This window comes from Opisthocomus hoazin, chromosome 8 (assembly GCF_030867145.1).
Source record: "Opisthocomus hoazin isolate bOpiHoa1 chromosome 8, bOpiHoa1.hap1, whole genome shotgun sequence".
Classification (NCBI taxonomy): Eukaryota; Metazoa; Chordata; class Aves; order Opisthocomiformes; family Opisthocomidae; genus Opisthocomus; species Opisthocomus hoazin.
In genome coordinates, this window is record NC_134421.1 from 8,636,996 (window position 1) to 8,660,601 (window position 23,606).

A 23,606-nucleotide genomic window follows, 5' to 3' on the forward strand; every position below is an offset into this window, starting at 1 on the left:
CTGTCACTGGGCACCACTGAAAAGAGCTTGGCCCCATCCTCCTGACACCCACCCTGCAGATATTTATAAGCATTTATTAGGTCCCCTCGCAGCCTTCTCTTCTTTAGGCTGAACAAGCCCAGTTCCCTCAACCTCTCCTCGTAGGGGAGATGTTCCAGTCCCCTCATCATCCTCGTAGCCCTTCGCTGGACTCTCTCCAGTAGCTCTTCATCTTTCTTGAACTGGGGAGCCCAGAACTGGACACAGTACTCCAGATGAGGCCTCACCACGGCAGTGTAGAGGGGAAGGAGAACCTCCCTCGTCCTGCTGGCCACACTCTTCTTGATGCACCCCAGGATCCCATTGGCTTTCTTGGCAGCCAGGGCACACTGCTGGCTCATGGTTAACCTGTCGTCCACCAGGACGCCCAGGTCCCTCTCCACAGAGCTGCTCTCCAGCAGGTCCACCCCAAGCCTGTACTGGTGCATGAGGTTGTTCCAGTTTCCAGAAGAGATGCAAGCATCTTGCAGTAAGTCACAGGAAAACTGGAACATTAGGTCTATGCTCAGTGAACCACAGTCATTTTCCATTTTTTACTTCATGGAATTCAAGGAGCTGGCTAGAATATTTAAAACAGTTTGATTTCTGAGCATTTAGAGAGCACTTCTCTTCCTTTACATAATTTTCATTAGTCATTATTAGTATCACTCAGAAGTCCTCAAATCAAGATCAGCCTCCTGAAAACTAAAGGTCGGACAATTCTGATAGGAGACACTTAAGTTCTATGCCCAGAGAAGTAGGCTGATGACCATCAGCGTACGCTGTAAGTTCCTTACACAGGACATTCCTAGTAACTGCACAGGGTAAAGTGAGGTATTTTTTCTGATTTATTTTAGGCTGATGGGGATATTATTTGCTTTCTCATATATTAATGTAAAAACAGTAATGCACAAGCATTACTGAGACAGCAAAAGGAAGACAGATAGGAAAAGCAACTTCATTAAAAGGGTCTGGGGAGAATACTCCAGTCCAGATATGTTATATTAAGATGGCCATGCAGCAACTTGAAAGAGACACAAAAGGATCTTACTGAAAATGGCCTGCCAATGCCTGAAAGCAACCATTTTAGCTTTTGATGCACAAACATCTACTTTTTTGAATTAAAACCTCCTAAGCACCCACCCAGCAAGTGATCAAATGCATGTGTAATCTAAAACGATATCTCAGAGGTACAAGATCATTCTCCATGCATTTTTTATGATGTTATCATTATGGGTTTTTGCAATCGACAAATAATATAAATACCCATTTACAATTGCAGCAATAACAGTGTAACAATAGGTTGTGTATCTTTTGCCAGAACATTTAAATGCCTCTGAAGGACTACATACTATATACTGAGTACAAACACAAAATTTACATCCACAGAGAGGATGGATGAGGACAGTTGTCCTCATACAGGAAACCATAGGAAGAACCACCAAATGAACCCGATTGTTTCTGACAGAGTTGGACAGATGTGTGTTCAATATGGCTTCCAGTCTACTCAAGGTCAAACTCTCAATTTAAACTTGAAGCAAATTCCTCTCCAGTGAGCCGTAATCCCTACCCTGGTGAAATTCTTCTCAGTCCAGTGATGAAGACTTTGACTGTTTTAACTACAACTAAAATCCACTAACAGAAACTTCAGAAAAGGCTGTCAGGACCTGTATTAAAATTCAAGCCATTTTAGTTCTTTTGTTGGAAGGAGAGCTGGTGAACTGGGAGAATAAGGAGGGGTGGGACTAGACGAGTGAAACAGTTTAACTATCTTCTAACAGTAAGATAAGCAAACCAATTTAAAGGATTGTCATCCTGTAATTATCAGAGCTCTGTATTACAGAGGGAGATGAAGCTTTGTTGCACAACAAACAGTCATGCTTGTAATTTAATACAAAAAATGAGCCAGATGCATGAACAAGACTATTAAACTGTTATCACAAGCAGCCGTGTCCCTCTGATTAATGACTTCGTGTGTCAGCAAGCAAAGGAACTCCATTTTTAAGCACGGATTGTCATCATCAATGTTGCCAAAGCAACCGGCTGTCTGCTTTTGACTTACCCCCGAATGTGGCAATTAAACCATTACATGAAGAAACAAAACAGTGATTATTCTCTTCTGTGGAAAACTGGAGCTCTTAAAGCATAAGAGACTGGGGAAGACAGACTTGTTTCCCAGGATAAATGCACCTGTGCAAGAACCATGCTCATGGTCAGAGCAGTATGAAATTAATCACAGCCCCCCAGTCAATTTCAAATTTGATGCTAATCATAAAACTTTGAATAGTTTCATACACAAGTAGAAACCCAGAAGCATTAAGAGAGACATGAATTAAAAAGAACAGGTGGCAAAAACTTATTTTACAGTAAGAAAAAAAAAAATTGACCTGCAGAAGGCATTGTTAAGTAAGAAAACAGGTGAATTCTCTATATATGCTCTTTATAGAGAAAGTATTAACACAGACAGAACATGTATGTGCATATGCACAGATAGATGAACATACACTCCACGTGACTCATCCAAAATGTATGCTTTGGGTGTTGTTTGGGTTTGGGATTTTTTTTGTTGTTGGTTTTGGGGTATTTTTGTTGATGTAACATTTATACAGAATATTCTACCAAAAGCAGCTACAATTGGCTTCTTCCAACTTACAAGCTTCCCGGAGTTTTTCCTTGTCGTAATGTAGCCCCTCGTATTCTTGTAAATTAATCCTGTTCACTCTGATCCGCAGGCGATCTGGGATGGAATGAGGACTGCAAGAAAAGAAGAAAGCTTCTTAGACAAAGTGTTCCATGGAAGAACAAAACAAAAATAGGATATGAAGTGATTTTAATTTTCTCTGAAAGAAGAAAAAGATCCACCCTCTTCAAAATTGGGCCACCTCCTCATAGGCCCATCACTGTGTTTAAAATTGTGACTAGCCACTGCACAACAATATAGACATCACACGTCTAAATGATAAGCAAGGTCCAGAAAGCCCATTTGCTGGCAGCGTGATCGGGAATTGAAATGATTTTTCTGACTTCTCTAACCTCCATACAGCTACCCCTCCCCTCTGCACTTTGCCTTTTTGTATATCCCTAGGGCCCTACCACAGCCAGTAGATCTGCCAAGCCGTGTTTCAGGACACAGATGCTTTCCTGGGAAGTCTCTCAGGACAACTATTCCTCTGCCCATGAGGACATTAACCCTCGTATCCCTGGAGAATCCTCATTCAGTATCTCTGTTCTGGAAACCAGGCAGCAGAAATGTGGCTAAGAAATGGACTTCCATGCTGGTCAGTCCAATAGACAGAATCCAGGAGGACTTTCAAAAGCAAGTAGCAGCACAGGAACCTCATTTCTATAGATTTCAGCCAGATTTAGATGCCTCAACTGTCTATATAATTTTGAAACACTCAGTGGGTCCCTATCTATAAATTCAAGTGTCCATACATTGATAGAAAGTTGTCTTGAAAAGCTATGTTTTGATTTCGTGCTGGCTTCCACCTTACTGTAACCTATTATTTGCTTTCATCAGTTTAGCTGAAAGCTGTTTAAATTAACTTGGCCACATTTGCATTTTCCACTTTTAAAGAAAGATAGATAATCTACGTATTGTAACATGCATATCAAATGTCTGTCCTGTAAGAACTGACCCCCAGCTCACTTAAAAATAGATTCTTCACCCCGCGCTTCCACCACAAGACTATTTTCTCTGTTTTAATCTAGTCAGTAACAGAACTCTGCCAGTGGTATGACCACCGAACACACACCTTGCCTTTTAAAAGTTGAAATACTGTGCACTGTCATAAACATATAAGCTTACTTTTTTCTTTGTCTCATTTTTCAGGTATTTGACCCTCAGCATTTGCACCGCTCGCTTAAACACCAATCAGGACAAGCCCTATCTCAAAAATGTAAAGTTTTACTTTGTTTTTAAAAAAGTGAGCAAATTTTCTTTTTGACCTGAAAATACTGCAGACCTGACAAAGCACATGGTTTGTGGGCATCTCTTGGTAGAGCCGCTGGGATGGCAATTAGCAATTATTTCAATGTTAGCTTAATGCATGCTTTCTCTCTGTTGGTATGAGCAGCTCTGTCACATCTGGGCAGATGAAAATAAAGATTGAAAATCCAGTCGCAGTTAAAAAAAGCTCTATTGGCGCAAGTACTCCTTGCCTCAAAAGTGATAAAGGATAATAAATAGAGGGTGCCTCCAAAACCGCCCTGTAAGACAACACGCTAGAAGGAGCTGCCCTGAAGAAATTCACATTCTGAACAGGAGTTTCCATATTAACGATGAAAATAAACCTAAGATACATAAAGAATAGCTTAGAAGAAATCATAAACGCTTAACAGTGGCAGCAAGACTGACGCACTCAGAAATATACAGGCTGCCCAACATTTTTGCTGTGCTGATTGACAGGGACTGTTGCATCAAAGTGCCCCAAGATATCAGTAAGCTGCCTAGATTTAAGATAAGCTCTTGCAGCTTGAGAACAGACACCTGGGATGGTAACTTCCAGCACAGCTTCAGGGGGCAGCTTTCTAACTCAGGTGCCCTTCTGTCATCCTGCAGACCAGCACTCAGCACCTGCAGGCTCTGGAGCTGGCTCAGCAACCCAGAGGAGATAAGTGCATGCGCATGGAGGGGAAAGGTGCAGAGATGGAACAAGAACATAACCGCACTGAGTCTGACACTTTCTTCTTTCTTTCAAGACAAGTTTCAATGTCACCTTGCTGCCTGCGAAATGAACATAGTCTGAGGAACTGTGTTCCCTTCCAGATTCTACAAAATGCAAGTTCAAAAATGAAAATCATAGGAGATTTTATTTTTAGCCAAGAAAAGATAAGAAAATGTTTAAGTTAGAAAACATTGGAATTTAACTGCATAGTCTTTGTCTGAGGGGAGAAAAGAAATAATTCACTGCATGTAGCAGAGTTCATGAAAATGAGAGACTGACAACTCTGAAAAGCAAAGTCTTTTATGCACTGGTACAATATGGGAAGCAGCTACATTGCTTTTCCCATAATGTTCTGCCACTGCACATTACAGTGAAGGTAGCTCAGTCTTCCAGCTGATCAGTTCACAACCTGGGATTTGTTGATAGCTGTGGGGAAGGGACTGCTTGCAAATCACCTCTACTTCATTGAAATCAGCTGGGAGGAAAAAGGGTGGGGAGACAGGAGAATTCAGCAGCTTCTCATTTCTGGTGTAACGCTCGACCGTGCTACAACGACAGCCATCCTTGCCACGTGCTGAACTAAGCCAACCCAAAAAGCTGTCTCAAACTGTTGTTTCTCCTAAAACCAGAACCAAGTCTGTGCTGTTGTGTTGAAATCTTTGAGCAACCCAAGCTGGAACTCTATAAAAAATATGCTTTCCCATCCCAGTTCAAATAACCACTTGACCAAAAGCTGATACTCCTGCGCAGGGATGACTCAGTCCAGCACAAGGGATGTTTGCCCTCCAAACCAGAACCACACCACAGCCGTCCCCTACCTTCTCTTTTCCATTTCTTCCTTGATACAGAGCTCACCCGCGTATGATGCTCAGACCCTCCCTTCCATTCTCTGACCCTGTGTCACAGAGTCCAGTGCTGCTCTCCATACTAGAGGAAAAACAGTTTAGTACAGGAACTTTGCATCTTCCCAAGGTAAACTGTAATTTAAACTCCCAATAGAATAACACTGACTCCTTTTTCTCCTGGATTTGTCCTTTTAGATCTTCAATAGCAGATGTTTGTGTGATACTTGTCTTTCAGCCATCCATTACATCCCATCAGCCTGGCTTCCCCAGCAACCTACCGGTGTCCTACACTGTTAAGAGATAAATTTATATATTTAATACCTCTGGCACTATCTGTGCAGAATTTACTACAGCTACGAGATCTTTAATACTTCCCACTCACAATTTCACTTCCATTTCTTTCACACACTGGCCTTTCTCACATTCCTTAGTGGATGGCAGGACAGGAGTGTGCTTGATCCAGGCAACTGGAGACAAGCCATGCGCTATTGTGGGAAACACTGGGGACAGGGCAGGTGATCCTCTCCCCAGCTTCCATGCCTCCCTGTGAGTTTGTCTCAGTCACGCAATTGTTTCCACTTCCAGATGTTGAGACGAAACAACTCAAACAAGCCTGAGATCACTATAAAAACCCCAAGTGTTATCTAATAATTTTTTGTCTGATCCAGAACAATTATCATGGAATCAAATTGATTTTAAAGTTACTGTTTCAATATTTCTGTTTGGTTCTTATGGGCAATTATGATGTTTCAGTTTTCAGAAATTACAACTATTTCTGTGGTCTCCAGTTTATATAAAGAGGGATGGGAAAAAAAAAAGAAAGATGAGCCAGGTTCACACATCTGATCTTTGATAGAGGCAAGAATTCAACAGAACTCTTCAGTCCAAAATTCAGTCCCTTACTCCCAAGGCCATCTACCCATTTTTCCCAAGGCTACTTTCATTAGGGTAAAAGTTAGGTTTTCAATAACAGTACACCGATTTTTTGTGTTGCTTTTTTCCCGCCACAGGGTCCCACCAAGATTTTCTACTTGTAGCTGAAAATGGAATGCTTGAAAATATTTGGATTATTATCTGAATAGTTATTATCACAAATGACTCTAATAACTGTCTATATTCTGTACCAAGACTTTTTAAAATTATCATCCAGACCCAAGACTTGTTAGTTCTCTGGGAAGATAATGTAAGAAAAATCAGCGTAACTATCTTCCTTTTATAGTGCTTTGCTTGTAACAACTCCTTTGGCATAAAAAGAAAGATACTAAGAAAGCTGTGCAACTAGTTCAAACATGAACTTTCCTGGCAACAATTATCAATGAATTAGTGGCAGACTTCGGTACCACCACACAACTGGCCTAATTACAAACACATCATCACAATGGCTAATCTGGATACCTAATGAAACGGGGAGAGGAAAGGCAGACATGGAAACAAAACAGCTTCTCCAAGTGTATGCTTAGAGCCTGTATGTCAAGGTGAAGGGATGGTTATGTTGACCCTATATTCAGTGCTCAAGAAGACCTGCAAAAAGTGGAGGAGGGGGATGTTTAGCCTCATGCCAACATCTGCCAATCCTTAGTTAATTACCATCTGTCTCCCTGCAGCCTTCCTGTGAGGACAGGATAGTGTTTGGACACAAAGGGGAGAGAAAGACAACATCGACTTTTGTAGCTATGCTGACTCACTAGCGAATACCACATAAGAAGGGAAAACGGGCACCTTCTCTCTACATCTGTTCTTTCCTGCCTTGAAGCTGCTGGCAACCTATTGCATCTCCAGCATCACCTCCTTGAGTCAAATTAGTCCCTTCATCTGAAAAGGAAAAGACAAGTTCTTTTTATTTGCTTGGAACTGGAGGAGGAAAAAGATCTAAAATCAACAGCAAATCTAAATTATTTTTGTTGCTTCAAAACTACTACTACACAGGCAAGGTGTGTGTGCTAAAACAAACAACTGGAGAGAAACAAGACTTGCCATTTTGCCCGTTTGAAAAGTTTAGCTACCTTAGTCATAAAAACGTAACCCTGGGAACAGCAGCTTTCTATGGAAAATAAACTATTATCAGAAATATGAATGCTAAGAGGTCCTTTCTACAGCATAGAGATTTTATATACTTGTCCAAGTCTAGTCACAAGCAATACATTCATAACTCAAATACATATATTTTATATGTATGTGTATACATACACCTATAAATATGTGTGTGTGTATATATACACATACACAAAAAACATTTATTCAGTGACCGAAATCTGGTTGTTTATGATTTATTGGCAAATACTTCTTGCTCTGTCAGAATACAGTTGTTGGCTGACACTGTATTAATGTCTCACAACATTTTATTACCCATTCAATGCAGCTTTGGCTCTAACATTCACAATGTGAGTATTCATTCTTTGTGCTATCAGACTGGCAATTGACACCAGGTAATATTGTCCTCATCATCCAACTAATACCTCATTCGCTCACAGAACTCATGAGCTCCATACACAGCTCAAATGCAGCTGAGGAAAACACGTTTACCATCAACACTTCTGTAGTCTTCACAGATACTGACAATAACCCATATCATTATACGAATTGCATAATTTATCTTGCTCTGACACACTCAGTGTATTCGGAAACCACAGAGATAAAGTACATATGCATGTCCATGTAAAAGCTAATAATGGTGTGTTGAACGTCACTGAAAGCAAACGTTAGTACCGTATTAACAGAAATGGATGTTTCTAAACACTGTATAAAACAACTTGCTCAGCTGCAAGGAGAGGAAGAAAAGCTTTCCAGATATAGCAGTAGACAATTTATAAATAAATTTGGGGGACTGCTGCACTGCAAATCAACCTAAAATATTTAAATTCCTTATACCTATTATTCTTCAAAATGGTGTATTACATAGTCAATGAAAAGTAATTTAAAGTACAGATGAATGAATTCCATCACCTCCTAAAGAATCTAATTAAGAACCTCATTCCCCAAACACACCAGTCAACATGCCCCATGGGACCACACATATAGATTCAGTTCAGCTGAAACTTTCTGTTCATTCATATTGATTAGCTATAATGGTTTCTGAACCATTATAACCTGAATATCAATCTTTTCAAATTGGGAGCATAGATAGGCTAGTTTACCATACTGAATTTTATCTGATGGACTTCTGATTAGCATGGACCAGCAGTGCACATTCGGGGCATTATTAAATAACAATCCAAATGAGCCTTGTAGAAAAGCTACACACATTATTTAGTTGGAACAAAATGAAAGATTCTACAGAGATGTTAGGAGGTCCTCTCAAAATTCCACTTACATTAAAAAAATATGTAATTTCAGTAATAAAGAACTATTTTCTTTCCTTTTTTAGCTGCCAAATGGCTGAGCAGCACAAGGAAATTTTATTACTTTCTATCAGAAAAACAACATTTGACTTTTCCACAAGAAAACCAAAGATCACCTAGATATTGAATAATTCCTTTTATAAGGCAAAGAGCATGTTTTCTGGAAATTCTTAAAACTTCTACACATTTATTAACATAAGTAGTTAATTTTTATGTTTAAGTCTACTCTTCTGTGAGAAGATATTGGTTCTATTGTACACCAGAGTACACATCAGAATCAGAAACACTTTTTTCTACAGGTCTTAAAGTCAACATCATGCTAGATAAACTGCTTATAAGGTGAAGTAATTTTTAACCTCACCCACCTCCCTGCTGGAAATCGCTTACCAAGGTAAAGGTACACATTTGTTTCCCTCCTATGCCTGAACTATGGCATTTTGGGGATTCTAGAAACGTTACCACCACCCCCTCACCCCACCAAAAAAAACAACAACCCAACATCCAAAAACACAGAGCTTTGACAGGAAAGAATGAGAAGGGCTTGTTTTTAAATTCCCTTTCACTCCACTACTTGTTCAAACCCACAGAAGCAAAGCCAGATGTTCCTATCCTGAGACTACCAGCAGAACCTGATCTACTTCCACTCAGCAAGAAAACACACTCAGCTTTTGACAAAGCTGCGACTTCCTCCTCTCACCCTTATTAACCCACCAGCAACAGGCAAGAGGATGTCAGGCAACTCATTTGGAGCACAGCTGGTTCTCCTAAGCAACGTGCTCCTGCCTCCAGTTGCCCAGGCAAGAAAACAGGCAGAGCGGGCTTGGTCCTGCCCTTGGCCCTCCTGCACAGCAAGCTGGTAACGCTTCTGCCACACCACTAGGTTGATTCAACGGCGAAGACAGACTTTTAAATTATACACACCCTAATCCCGATATCAATTATTTATGAACCCCATGAACCATTTCTTATGCTTTGTGTCTGCTTGGAGAAAGGAAATTATAATAAAAAAACCCACAGTGCACTAATTCTACAGAATCCAGTGACAAATTTCTGATAGATCTTCCAGAATACAGTCCACACCAGTGTACGCGCACATATTTTAATATGATTCAGTAAACAGAAAAAGAAAATTAAATCTTCTACTGCCCCTCCCTTGCAAAAACTAAACTTTAGAAAACATCAAACTCCTCTGGGGCATGCTTGCAGTGACAGATTAATGAATGACCTATCTCCCAGAGAAGAAATAAACATGCAAAATTAATTAAATGTTCCAGTGTTTAGAACAATTGGAAAGCGGAAAGCAGCACCCAGAGGAGAATAAGAAATTAACCTTATTTTTAAGATCTCATTGGCAAAGCTTGGAAAAGATACATTAAAAATAAGTGCATTTTTCACAGCATTTATCTTCTTCAAACGTAAGAACTGCCACAACAACGCAGAATTACCCAGCCTCTTCTGATGGACAGATTTCAGCGCTTCACAAAAGTCCACTGCTACTTGAAGGCAAAGCTCTTGCTAAGCTCTTCACCTAAAAAAACACCCCTAAAAATATAAGCTCCACCACACACTTTTTTTCTTCCATTTGATAAGGATTAACCCAGGTAAGCTGTTAACCCAAATGCACTAAATCCTTTTGCACTTTTCTACCTCACACTTGCTTCAGCAACTGCTCGACCATTTTGCCGTATAAAGGCTAGACCCACATGTACACTTAGCATGTGCTGAAGTGACAGGTAGAATCCTGGTCTTGGCTTTCCTTCTGCTTCCCCGCACTAGAACTACAAGTTCTGGTCTTGGCTTTCCTTCTCCTTCCCTGTGCTAGAACTACAAGCTCTCTTGCGCTTTACACTTTCAAGCACAGTGGATTCTCTGATAGTAATGATCCCACTAAACAGATGCCCACAGGCTGAACAGGAAAAACTGATAAAGAAGAGATGAGACTCAATGTCCTATGATTCATGTCATGGAGAAAAGGGAGAACATACATACATGTACCTTTTCATCCTTAACTATGCATTTGGAGAGCGGCTCTAACACTTTCTCCCATACGCCTTGTCTCCCCCTGTTCTTCCTTGGACTCTCCTCCTACAGACAATACCCATATCCAACCTAACCCACACAGCTGATTCTGTTCAGCAGTTGGATCTAAAAGCAAAAAATTCTTTCCTGTTACTCCTTTGCTATTCACACAGGTTTTATATGTGTACCTTGCTGCAATCATTACTCTCTATAAACTATTTACCAACAAGATGACACTTGTATTTTCATTTATGCAGATTTTGTATTAAAAAAAAAAAATCACAGCATCTCCACATTTCACTTGTAAAAGGATGGTAGGAGCTGTCAGTCAATTATGCTTTATTTTTCAAACAGTAATTATTTTTCAGAACTCCTTCGCATCAGCGACAACACAAATATTCTATCACATGTGCATTCTTCTCATCTCAACTGAACATCCAGCTAGAAAATGCAAGTCTTTACCTTCCTTTTAAAAGAGGCTTAATTAAAAACACAACACTTGTATTTACTTGGGCACCCTGTATAAACATTTGAAACGGGTCACGCTGCAGTTCTACTGTCTCTGTAACAAAGACTGTATGTGCCTAATAATTGTGGCTGTCCCCAATTCCCGTGCATATCTGGCTGCAGCAAACCTGAAATTTATCTAAGACAGGCTGCATCTATCACCGGGTCTCCACAGAATCTGCCGTGCTGTTCGGTACTAACTGGAACTCAGGCTCTTCCTACGCTGTTCAACAAAACAAAGGAACATTTGAATCTCAAAACAATCCAAATCAAATTTCCCTAATACCTCATGGGTTCTTATCTTAATTTGCTAGGCACATTAATTGGCAGCCACAGTGCAGCACCACGTTTAATCTATTTCCACAGATTTTAAGATACAGAACATCTTTGACTTACAAATTAGTTTGGAGCTCGCAAATCTCCCTCTCTCTGCCTTATCCTGACAGCTGATATCAAATGGGACACTTAAATGAACTGTATCAAAACTTTGAGGTCATTTTCCAAGGGATATCCCTCATACACCCATTCTCCCAGCCCCATAGCTTACTTAATGTTCTGTGTAAGTAATAAGGCTTATCTCAACTTTTTTTTAGAGGCTTGCTTAGATACTGACTCAGTGAGAGAAGTTGTATTACTTTCTATTCCTTAGCAGAGTACAGCAAATATGATCCAGGGATAAGGCACACCAAATTGGAAATTGTTCCTTGTTCGCAAAATAACAAGGAGGAACTTGCAACTTTCTGAAATTTCATGGAATCACAGAATGGTTGAGGTTGGAAAAGACCTCAGGGGGTCATCTGGTGCAACTCCCTGCTCAAGTAGGGCCACCTAGAGCAGGCTGCCCAGGACTGGGTCCAGGCAGTTTTTAAGTACCTCCAAGGATTAAACTCCACAACTCTGGACAAGCTGCACCAGCACTCAGTCATCCTTAACAGTACAAAAATTCTTCCTGATCTTCAGAGAGAACCTTCTGTGTTTCAGTTTGTGCCCACTGCCTCTTGTCCCGTCACCGGGCACTGCTGAAAAGAGTCTGCCTCTGCCTTCTTTATACCCTTCCTCAAGATACCTACAGACATTGATGAAATCCCACCTGAGCCTTCTCTTTTCCAGGCTAAACCGTCCCAGGTGTCTCAGCCTTTCCTCATAGGAGCACCTTAATCATCTTCATCACCCTTCACTGAGCTCTCTCCAGTAGCTCTATGTCTCTCGTATTGGGGAGCCTAGAACTGCACCCAGTACTCCAGGTGTAGCCTCACTAGTGCTTAGTAGAGGGTAAGGATCACCTCCCTTGGTCTGCTGGCAACATTCCTAACTCAGCCCAGGATACCATTAGCCTCTTTGCGACAAGTGCACGTTGCTGACTCATGGTCAACTCCGTGTCCACCAGGACTCCCAGGTCCTTTTCTACAAAGCTGAAATTTGCTCTTAAAGTTATTCAATCAGGTTTCCCAAATAACTCTTGGTTTGTTGAACATTTATGCTCTACCTATTGAATCACAGAAACATAGAATGCTTTGAGTTGGAATAGACCTTTAAAGGCCATTTAGTCCAACCCCCTGCAATGAGCAGGGACATCTTCAACTAGATCAGGTTGCTCAGAGCTCCATTCAACCTCACCTTGAATTTTCCCAGGGATGGGGCATCTACCATCTCTCTGGGCAACCTACTCCAGTGTTTCACCACCCTCAGTGTAAAAAATTTCTTCCTTATATCCAGTCTTTTAGTTCCAAATCATTACCCCTTGTCCTGTCAGGATTTGCTAAGATTGTCTCCATCTTTCCTATAGGCCCCCTTGAAGTACTGAAAGGTCGCAAACAGGTCTCCCCACAGCCTTCTCTTCTCCAGGCTGAACAACCCCAGCTCTCTCAGTCTTTCCTCACTGGGGAAGTGCTCCAGCCCTGGGATTATTTTTGTTGCCCTCCTCTGGACCTGCTCCAACAGCTCCATGTCCTTCTTGTGCTGAGGGGTCCCCATGGTCCCCATCTTGCAGTCCATTGACTCTGGAGGGCTGAGGGGAGAGGTTGCCAGTGAAGACTGAGGCAAAAAAGTTGAGTACCTCAGCCTTCTCCTTGTCTGTTGATACGGGGTTGCCATTCTTGTTCATCGGGGGGGTACACTTTTTTTAACCCTCCTTTTCTGGCTGACATACCTGCAGCAGCCCTTCTTACTATTCTTTGCATCCCTTGCCAACTTCAGCTGCAGCCACACCTTGGCCCTCCTGAGCCCCTCCCTACACAATCAGGCAGTGTGTGTCCCTGTGTCCTGGGAAGAGTACCTGTCCCTGCTTCACTGCCTGTGTGCTGCATGTGCTCAGTCTTCAGAACACAGAAGTGCTGGTGAGTTTTCTTTTAGCATAAACCCTTGACTTTCTTCTATGAGAGAGTAAGAATCCTTCCTGCAATCAAGTTTCTGCTGTGCATACCTGGATTTATAGCTCTGAAATATGTTATTTTCAGCACGTATTTCAAATGCGTTTCTTTCATAGTCCTAACCCGTTTGAAAATCTGTCTGTCATAAGACTGGCAAAGCAAGACAACAAAAGGGATGCAAACACAAAGCAAAACATGACTTTTTTTCACTGAATAGTAAAAAAGCATTTTTGAAGCCATACTTCACTGCTTGAGTTGACATATATTAAGCTGGACTTGGGGGGTTTATTTGGGTTTTGTGGGGGGCTTTTTTTGGTTTGAGTGTTTTGGGGGTGGGGGTGGTTATGATTGGGATTTTGTTTGATTTCTGTTTTTTGTATTATGCCATGTTTCCACAAACAGGATGAATTAGAAGATACCAACACACAAAGGTACAATGGTACAAGTGTTTTTAAGCTCCTGTTCACCACAATTAAAAAAAGACACTAGGCTCTTGAATAATTTAGCTACTACCTAGCAAGTCAGTACAGTGGAGTTGCTGACAATCTAGATATTACCAAGGGGTGGGAATGGTGTCTCCATCTTCAATGCAGCTGCAGCCAATATTATGCCACTCCTCGGGGGACTAGTTTCCTCTTTTGATCAGCTCTATCTGGAGATACAGCTTATAGCTGAGTTTGTTCACAATATATTTTTTTTTATTAAAACCAAAGAACAAAAATCTCTCATCTCAACTGTTTCCAGGGATGGTGCCTGGCGCTTAACTTCAGACCTGCCTGTCACTATGGATTGGTCTGGCGAGCTGGACTCTTGGTCACCATCATCAGACACAACCTGCTCCCCTTACTTGGGTGCAGTGGAGCTCTCCCTTTGCCACGTCCCTGCGCCTGCCATGCCATCACCTGAGCTCCCATTTGCCACTGGATTTGACTGCCTCTCTCCTGTTTGACTGACACACAGGGTAACAGCAAAAAACTGTGGAACTCTGAAAGTAGAAAAAAGCCAGATACTCACACAGTGAAGGAATCGGGGGGAGCCGAGACTCTCCTCAGGTCAGCAGACTGCACTTTATGGATACTACAGGCAGCAGGAAATGAGTGGCCGGGAGAAAGGCGGCACACAGTGTGGACAGACAAGGAAAAAGGCGAGGCAGAAAGAGAGAGAAAGAGAGAAAGAGTGGAAGAAAGAAAAAGACATACAACATTTAAACAGAAACAAAAGGCACATGTCACATAAAAGTTGAATGAAGAGACATGCAGAGCTCCAAGTTCACATTAGGAAGCGAAGAGCAACAGAAGACATGCAAATGGAGAAAATCACTGCTCCATGGCACATAGGAGCTTCCTGAAGACATGACTGAGGAGGACCAATGACAAGCTAGGTACATGGCTATACTATGAAGACGAGGAGCCCCAAGATTTGTTCCACAGGCACTGAAAAAATTCAAGGCAGCAGACTTTGGAAGCGGGTCCAGAAATGCAAACAAGCACCAAAGCCAAGATCTGAATGGATGGAATTGTCTCCAAAGGTTGGTCAACTTCAGTTAAAGTTTCAAATTTTACCTCAGGAAAACATGCATTTTATATAGAGCAACTCCCAAGACTGACTCTCTTTTAGTGTTTATACTCCAATGATCCATTTGTGTATGAAATATGTTTTATGTATAAGCTCTTCCCTCTTCTTTCTCTTCCGTTACGCAGGACAGTCTTCCTCAACCCAAACTAAAATCCAGTGAAAGCAAAATACTGGCTTTTGAGGTTCAGAAAGTAATCATTAACTAAGACTTACTGAGCAGCGTACTAAAGTGTAGCTTCTAATCGGAAAATTACTCCTGAAAAATCGAGCCACAGCTTCTCTTCTAATTCCACATACATTTTGCTTATAGCTCATGAGAGCCACATTCTTGACTTGGTCACAGAAAACCAAGCTATATGTTGTCTCAGGATCAACAGTGGAGAACAGGAACACGAACTTAGCCAGCAAGACTTTCAAGGGAAGGAGAATAAAAACATAAATCACTTTAGCAGAAAAACTGAGTCTGCTGATCTGGCTGTAGAAAAAATCTGCTTTCACTGGTACAAACAGAAAAGGCATATTACAAGAAAAGAAACTCATCTTTTTTTTCCCCACAACCCCACTATCTGCCTTGTTTCAATCCGTAACCAAGTGTGAACAGCATCACCTTGTCCTGTATATTCTTTACACCTAAAAAGTTGCTTCTGGCTTCAAGCATCTCATTGGATTGTTACTTATCCCCACTGCAGAGTAATGCATTGTAGGAGGAGAAAGAGATGATGCCTGCCTTTCATGTTTGGACAGCCTCCACGAGAAACAAATGAGAAGCAGCACTGTAACCGTATTCACCAAGTAACATCTTTCCTCCACTATGCTTCAACTCAAAATTTTAAAGTTATCAGAGAAGTACAAACCACGAACAGGTCATCTTCACCTACTCTAGAGTACTCATATAATCTGTATGTCACATCAAAACAGCTTAACTTTCCAAAAGGAAATATTAAAAAACATGAATGCTTGATAAACAGTAAGAAGAGAGATCACCAGTTGCAGCAACTAGTCCATGAACAATTTGGGACAATTAATATACTGAGAAATGTGTAGGCAATTCAGCACTGAAAGATAAAATAACTGAATAAAATATTAATTGCCTAATTCATCCAGCTATGATAAAATGCAGAACATTATAATTACTTGTTCCTTAATAACTTGGATTTGATTCCATGGCCAACCTTTTATTCTCCCCCTCCAAATTAAAAGACAAGGAACTTTCACACTGTCAAAAGTGCTGCTGAATTTTCCCCACACCTTGAAAAAGGCAGATTATTCAGTAACAGATAACACAAGGACTCTCTACATATAGGAGTTTCTACCTTGAAGGTCTGTGTAGAACCGCATGAGGCAGTTTACATGCCATTAGAAGTTTCTGCAAGCACAATAGTGGGAAAATGGAGGGGAAAAAACAGGTCAGAAAAGGTCATACCCCTTTTTCTCGTATACAGGTGTCCTCCCAGAGAATCTACAGGTTTTTAAGAAGAATAGTTACAAATCGGGAAGATGGGCAACTCTTACAGTCATAAGAGAACCACGTTTCTAAAGCCCACCCACTCTCAAGGGAGAGCGGCATGAAATCTCTGTTATTCTCACTCAGCTACGTTACACATGGGCTCTTCAATTTTAAGATACTATGATTCCCTGGAAACTTTTGTGCACCCACAAGGGAAACAAAAAACTCACTATCCTCTCTGAACTTGCTCTCCTTCAAACCTCCAGAACAAAGGAGAACAGGGTAAGAAAACGGAAACATAGTGTAAGAGTTCAACAAATTAAGTCTTTTTCTACTTACGACATTGGAGTATCTAAAAATCCGAAGAGCATTCCTACTGCTCTCCTTATCTGGCAATAATATCAAAGCAGACCATAATAGCAATTCTGCATTACTGTGACGCAAGACAATTTTTTCATCACTCTCCTGGCAAGGAGCTCAAGAATAGCTGCCTAACAATTAGTGGGACAGCTCCAGACCCGCTTATCTCACATATCTAACATTCAGATAACAGTCATAAGAGAACAATCTATTGTGTTCAATCAAATATAAGACTTTCTAAGAGATTTCAGTGGAATAGGGAGATATATTCCAGATCGCAAGCTAAGAAATGTAGATAAACATATTTAATTGAAAATTTTCTCTCTTGGGAAATACTGCAAATCAGCATCATAGTGAACGAACTTCTTACAATATTATGTGCTAAATGTTTAACCTTTATCGTGCCATTTACCTTTTACCACACCAGGAGATTCAACTCCTCGTTCCCCTGCAACACTTGAGAGCAAAGTGCATACACACAGAGATATATATAGATATAGACATAAATACATACACACACCGCTTCTGATACATGAGGCTGAGACTAGAGTCCCTGAGAGATCGTTTGTATTTTCCGAAACCACAGGTCTGCAGACAAATACCTCAGCCAGATCAAAGGACTCCGACAGCAACGCAGTCTACCACAGCACACTGAAATCAAGCTAAACCACAAAGATGATCCACTTGACAACTGGCATATACTATGAATCTGTATTTCCCTACCATAGTTTAAACTCAGATCTCAAACTCCCAGCCTAACCATGCTAATTATCAGATTGAAATACCAGGAATTTTAATTTTACATTTGCATTAGCCTCCTTCTGTAACAAAAGATGCCCCAGGATTGCTCTCTGCTGAACTGTAGCTTTCACAAGTGATTGAGCTGTTGTGACTGGATGAAACCAGGCATCGCTGTCCACAGGCAAGAGCCTGCTATTCTGCGCCGCTCAAGAGAGACAAATTTTCCAGGCAAATAGGAATTACACATTACAGATGTGGTCTTCTACTGAAGCTTAAAGCATTAGTCTTGGTAAGAGAACGCAGACTGCTAAATTGAACAGGAAGATGCTGAAAGTAACCACAGAGGCTTTGATTACATGAACAGATTGACAACCAGCAGATGACAAGAAGTTGTAAAGCACAAGACTCAAAGGCTGAAGTGAAGCAATATCTTCCACTAGAAAATACAGTTGAAAGACATAGCCAACCTTTAAGATACCTGAGAGAAAAGCTGTGCCCGAGACCTTGTCTGTTTTTTCCAGTTATATGAGTTAGTCTAATGAAAGATATTACATCTCTTCATCAACCTTGCCTCACCATTACAGCTGCAACAGCCAGATCCCACACACACCTCCCCAGAAAAATTAAAACATCAGTGCATGGATGCTTGAATGAAATGTGTATCCTTGACAACTTTAGGCCTTCAGCTTGGTATGTTTGTAGAAGGAACAGACTGTTTTGCTTCACATTAAGAGTACTTGATGAAAAACAGCAAAGGCACTTACTATGTCACTCATTTTAGCAGCAGTAAAGATCTACATAGGAAGTACAATAATCAGCTCTACAATATCTGAATTATTTTATCAGATGGACATTTTCATAGGTCAAAATTGAATATTTAGGGTTTTTTTCTATTAAAATATTTCTGCAATGCTTACAAATAAGGTTTAATCATGAAAAGGAATGTTAGTCCTGTCTGTTTTCTTCTTCACGTGTTCCTGGTTTCCAATTACCTTAGCTTTTCCCTATTCATCTTTACAGAATCACAGAATCACAGAATAGTAGGGGTTGGAAGGGACCTCTGTGGGTCATCTAGTCCAACCCCCCCGCCGAAGCAGGGTCACCTACAGTAGGCTGCACAGGACCTTGTCCAGGCGGGTCTTGAATATCTCCAGAGAAGGAGAATCCACAACCTCCCTGGGCAGCCTGTTCCAGTGCTCCGTCACCCTCAGAGAGAAGAAGTTCCTCCTCATGTTCAGACGGAAATAATACTCATTCCTCATTTGGGTTTTTATACTGGAGAATGATTCCCTACAAAGTACAAACAGCCCTTGCTGGACCTTCAGGTCCTTCTCCATAAACAGTGCCAGGCAGCATGCTCCCGCAACACAGACTACAGGATGTCCTGAGTCTTGATTGTGGCAATTTGTCACAGGGTCTCCAATGGAGCCTATTAAAGCAGACCAATAAGTTTCAGAAATGAATCAAAAGAACTTCCAGGGCAAATAGCATACATATGCAGAACTGTCAGAAGCCAAGATACACACTGCTGAGTCTGCACAAACCTCTCTAGATAAAAAACTGAAAGATACAACACCTTTCTAAAAGCAAGACAGAGGGTAACCCAGAAGATAAAAGAATAAAAGAAAATCAGGTAAGTATTTACAATACGGTGGAAAGAAGTAGAGAAGGTGTGCATTTTTGATTTTTTTCTTTTAATGCGCTGCAAGTCCAGTACATGCAAAATCTGTGACTGAATATGCTGCCCCAGACGGGCCTCCTGCCATTAGGACATGCACGTATTCGACTCACTCATTCAGCAAAGGCATGGATGTCCTCCTCTTGCTCTTCTGCACCATGTTGGCTTGATTCCTTAATGAGATCCGAATGAGAGAGGGAGCCAATCGACATGGTTCACCATCCACTTGCATGGGGATAGACTTATACGTCAAAAGTGTCACCTCACGGCACTGGTGCAACCTCTCTCCATGACCACCCACTTGTAGAGCAGCCTACAGAAAAAAAAAAACCAAAACATAAACAAAACCAAAGAGGAAAGAGAGAGAAAAGACACCTGAGAACAGATAGTTGAGACAGTTAACAAATCTGAAATGCAGTTTTGCTGAGAGCATCCATTACACAGTGTTCCACGGTTAAGGCATTCTAACGGAGTGCAATGGATGTATTTTCACTCAACAATTGCAAAGTAGTACTTAAAATTTCACAAAGAAATGTGGTGGGCAACAAGCAGGTATCTAACCATATGCATTGCATGTCTCATCACCTTGGTATGTCAGCTATATTACACACACACATGCATGCACAGATGAATACCTGTGTTCATTCTTAAAGGTTACAATTTGTTTTGGTTGGTTTGTTTGTTTTTACACTAACAGTAATGCTACTAATTATCTGCTCTTTAAAACAACGACCCTAATTGGGTACATCTGCAAGACAAAACATTATTTCCCCTTCCTGAACAGAATGCAGTCCATAATGTGAATTAGATAAATTTAAAATCCTTATTATGAAAGATTACAGAGCAACTCCACCTCAAGACTAAACAGGATGAAAAGAGCAAACAGCAGGACATTGTTAAAAACATTTAAATATCTTGTTCAAGAACTCATTTCAAAGAAATGAAACAAGGAGGCCAATGAGCAGATCCTTCTAGTTCTAGGTAGACATGTTGGGGCAGAAACGTATTTTTTTAATTAGTGTGACTATTATGTGACTATTAACTCTCATCTGTCAGAAAAAAATCTTTATGCATGAACAACACAGAACAGCCTAAACACAAGTCAAGGCTTTAATCCTGCTCTGCGTGCTTAATATTATGGATCAACTGATGATATGATCAATGATATCCATAGTACTTCGTATAAAGTGCTTCTCTTCCTTGGTCTCACAGATCTTCTTGCGTATGACCCAGCGCATCTGAGAGACATACCGAGCCAGTTAGGATTATATCAATGCAGTCTAGGGTTACAGTGGTTCCTCAGCATCCCAACCAACCTAGACTTGTAGGCACTCCATTCTGAACTAGGCTTCTTTTAAAGAGAAACAGCAACTCAAAGGCCCCTACTTCTTAAATTCAGGCCGAACTAAAATTGTTGCAGCTTGAGATCACTCTAGCCACTGTGAGTGGCCAAAGCCACATTAGTGTCAAACCCAAAAAAAGCTTCCAACTGCAAACTGCCAGTTGGTACGTGCTAAATAGACTTTTGACAGCATTTTCCAAACCATACCCTAAAATCTTCAGGGATAAAGTAAGAAATGTTCGTTCCACAAGATCTACTAAGCTGACAACCAAGATTTTTCTTACTTGTGCGTAACTTCCCTAATTCACTAGATCCATCAAAAAAGAGAGGCCAAAAAAGAATCCTTAACCCCAACAGACTTCTAAAGAAATGACTGCTGATCAAAGCGACCTTTTACTTTTGCTTACTTTGAAGATTAGATTTGTTTGAATTTCTCTTTGAGGAAACAAACGCCATTATCATGGGTGTTCACTGAAAGTCACCTGCACTGAGGGCAGGTCTCACAACAAATAAGTGTGTGAGTTTAGTGAAAACAGGCTTATCCATGTTAGTTTTAACTTGGTCCACAAAAGACATTGCGGCAACAAAGACCTACAAGTATGGACTTCAGCACGATCTATACAAACACGCCAGGAAGCCCTGATATGTGCCTTCTGTTGGGCACGCTAATTTCAAGCTGTGGTGCCTTAGGTAGATTGATGCTAGCACGGGGATAGCTACCAACTCTCTGACTGCATTTGATCTTCCTTTGACGAGCTTGTCGCTGTGTTTGAGCACTGTGATAGTAGGACACCAGGGTATTTGCAGTAAGATTGCTTTTATGGTAACTCAGCTTGAGTTCACTTTGAGGACAGCATTGACAGAAAGTGCACTGATAAATTAGAATTGTTGGCTGAATTTTCTTTCCCTAGCAGAACAACAGAAGACATAATATTTGTGCCAGAAATAGTACTAAATTTTCACAACATTTTTAGTGGGCATATGGAAACAGTATGGGCATATAATTTTGTAAAATATTTCATATTTGTTGCCAGTAGCCAGTTTTACAAAAATATTAGAACTTTTGTGCCATGGATCAAAATATAACAAAAGCTAAAAAGAGCCAGCAGTAATTATTTGACCGTACAACATTACCACAGTAAAAACATGCCCACATGCTGTTCTTACCGTAATAATCTTGGCACCACCACACACGCAAATTAGCCATATTTTGCAAAGGCTACATTTTTATTATTAAACAACACTTCTTCTATTAGAAAACTACAGTATGTCCCCCTCTTTTAAAACCGAACAGCAGAGCATGTTTTGGCCTTAGCTGAGTATGTGGAATCCTGGTGGTTCTTCAGGAATGAGGACAACTTTGCTCTCTGCAGCGCTGCCCACAGCATTCCTCAAGTCTGGTAGCACCTGCAGTGTACTCACCAGCGAGGCCATGGTGAACCCAATGACTTCAATGTAGCCATCATCATGGCGCTGAGGCTCAAAGTCTCTGTGATCTCCAGGGTTTCCCCAGGGCATTGTGCCAGCACAATACCTACAGAAAGAGGTTCGGAAAGCGAGCTTTGAGAAAGCAGCCTGCCCTGATGGGTCCTGACTAGTAGCCTGACTATTAGCCTGTTCTGCTGTCCTTCAGAAGTATCCAGATACCCATTCCAGGATTCAGCTCAGGGACAATTAAAAGTTATGCTGACAAGGACTGGACAAAAGAGAAAACCTGTCTCTTGTTTCCAAGCTGGTACAACATCCATAAACATATCCATCATAATCTTTAGCAGGTTCCTCTGCGAGAGGAAAATGGGGAAACACCAGGAAACAGGTAACAGAGCAGCAGCACTTTGTTCTCCCCACTTGCTTTGCTTTCTTCAGATGAGCTGTTGAGCCAGAAAGCTGCCTAGCCCCTCTGCTAGGCAGGCATGGGGCTAAGCAGCAACTCCAGCTTTCGAGCTCTATCTCATCTCTCCCTGCTCACCCAGAAGCTCGAACAGAACAAGGAATGCAAAATGTTGCACAGCTTGAGGAGGCAGGGAGGAATAAGAAGCAGGAACAGACACAGCTGTAGCATCTATCTTTCCTACCATTAAAAAATGGATGTAAAAGTGATTCAACAGTGATAGCAGGGGGAAATTTGGAGAGGTGACATCAGGTAGAACCTTGCAGTGAGGGCAGTGCAGGACTCAAAAGATCAAGTGCTTGGGACTATGATTAGAGCAAAGTGGTAGGCTGTCTAAAGCAGTGATCTCCAAAGTAGGGTGCATGCATCACAGGGACGGTGCAAGAAAAATCCGCAATGGGCAACACAATTGGGATGTGTGAAGGAAATATTATTTGTACTTTTAATAAATAAGAAGAAAACTAAAATCTTTTTTTTTATCTTTATCGCATCCTTCCTTAATTTCTATTTTTGTGTATGTTTTATAATGTAGGTAATATAATAGTACAGTAGTATATGTATATAATTTATAAATATACATATACTGGAGTGGTTCTCAAAAATTTTTTTACCGATAGGGATGCGCAATCAATGAAAGTTTGGAGACCACTGCTTTAGAAAGCAGGAGATTGAAATGTAGCTGTATTCTTAAAAGCTGTCTACCTGGGACACCTTCCAACATGTTAAAAAAACCACTTCTTTCAAGGGTCTGCTGTTTCTTTATCAGAAAAACATTGATCCTTTCCCCCCGCCCAACTCTGCTTCCTCTT

At 41.0% G+C, this 23,606-nt stretch overlaps 1 protein-coding gene across 4 annotated transcripts in view; it reads right to left on the reverse strand.

The window, feature by feature from the left end:
• The window catches only part of DGKI (diacylglycerol kinase iota), a 224,589-nt gene that overhangs the window by 70,981 nt on the left and 130,002 nt on the right, over positions 1-23,606 (reverse strand). For all 4 annotated transcript variants that reach the window (XM_075428816.1, XM_075428819.1, XM_075428817.1 and 1 more), the window contains 3 exons: positions 22,329-22,440; positions 19,678-19,877; positions 2,672-2,772 (listed from right to left, as the gene is read on the reverse strand). In XM_075428816.1, the coding sequence (XP_075284931.1) occupies positions 2,672-2,772; positions 19,678-19,877; positions 22,329-22,440 (413 nt within the window). The remainder of the gene's footprint in view (positions 1-2,671; positions 2,773-19,677; positions 19,878-22,328; positions 22,441-23,606) is intronic.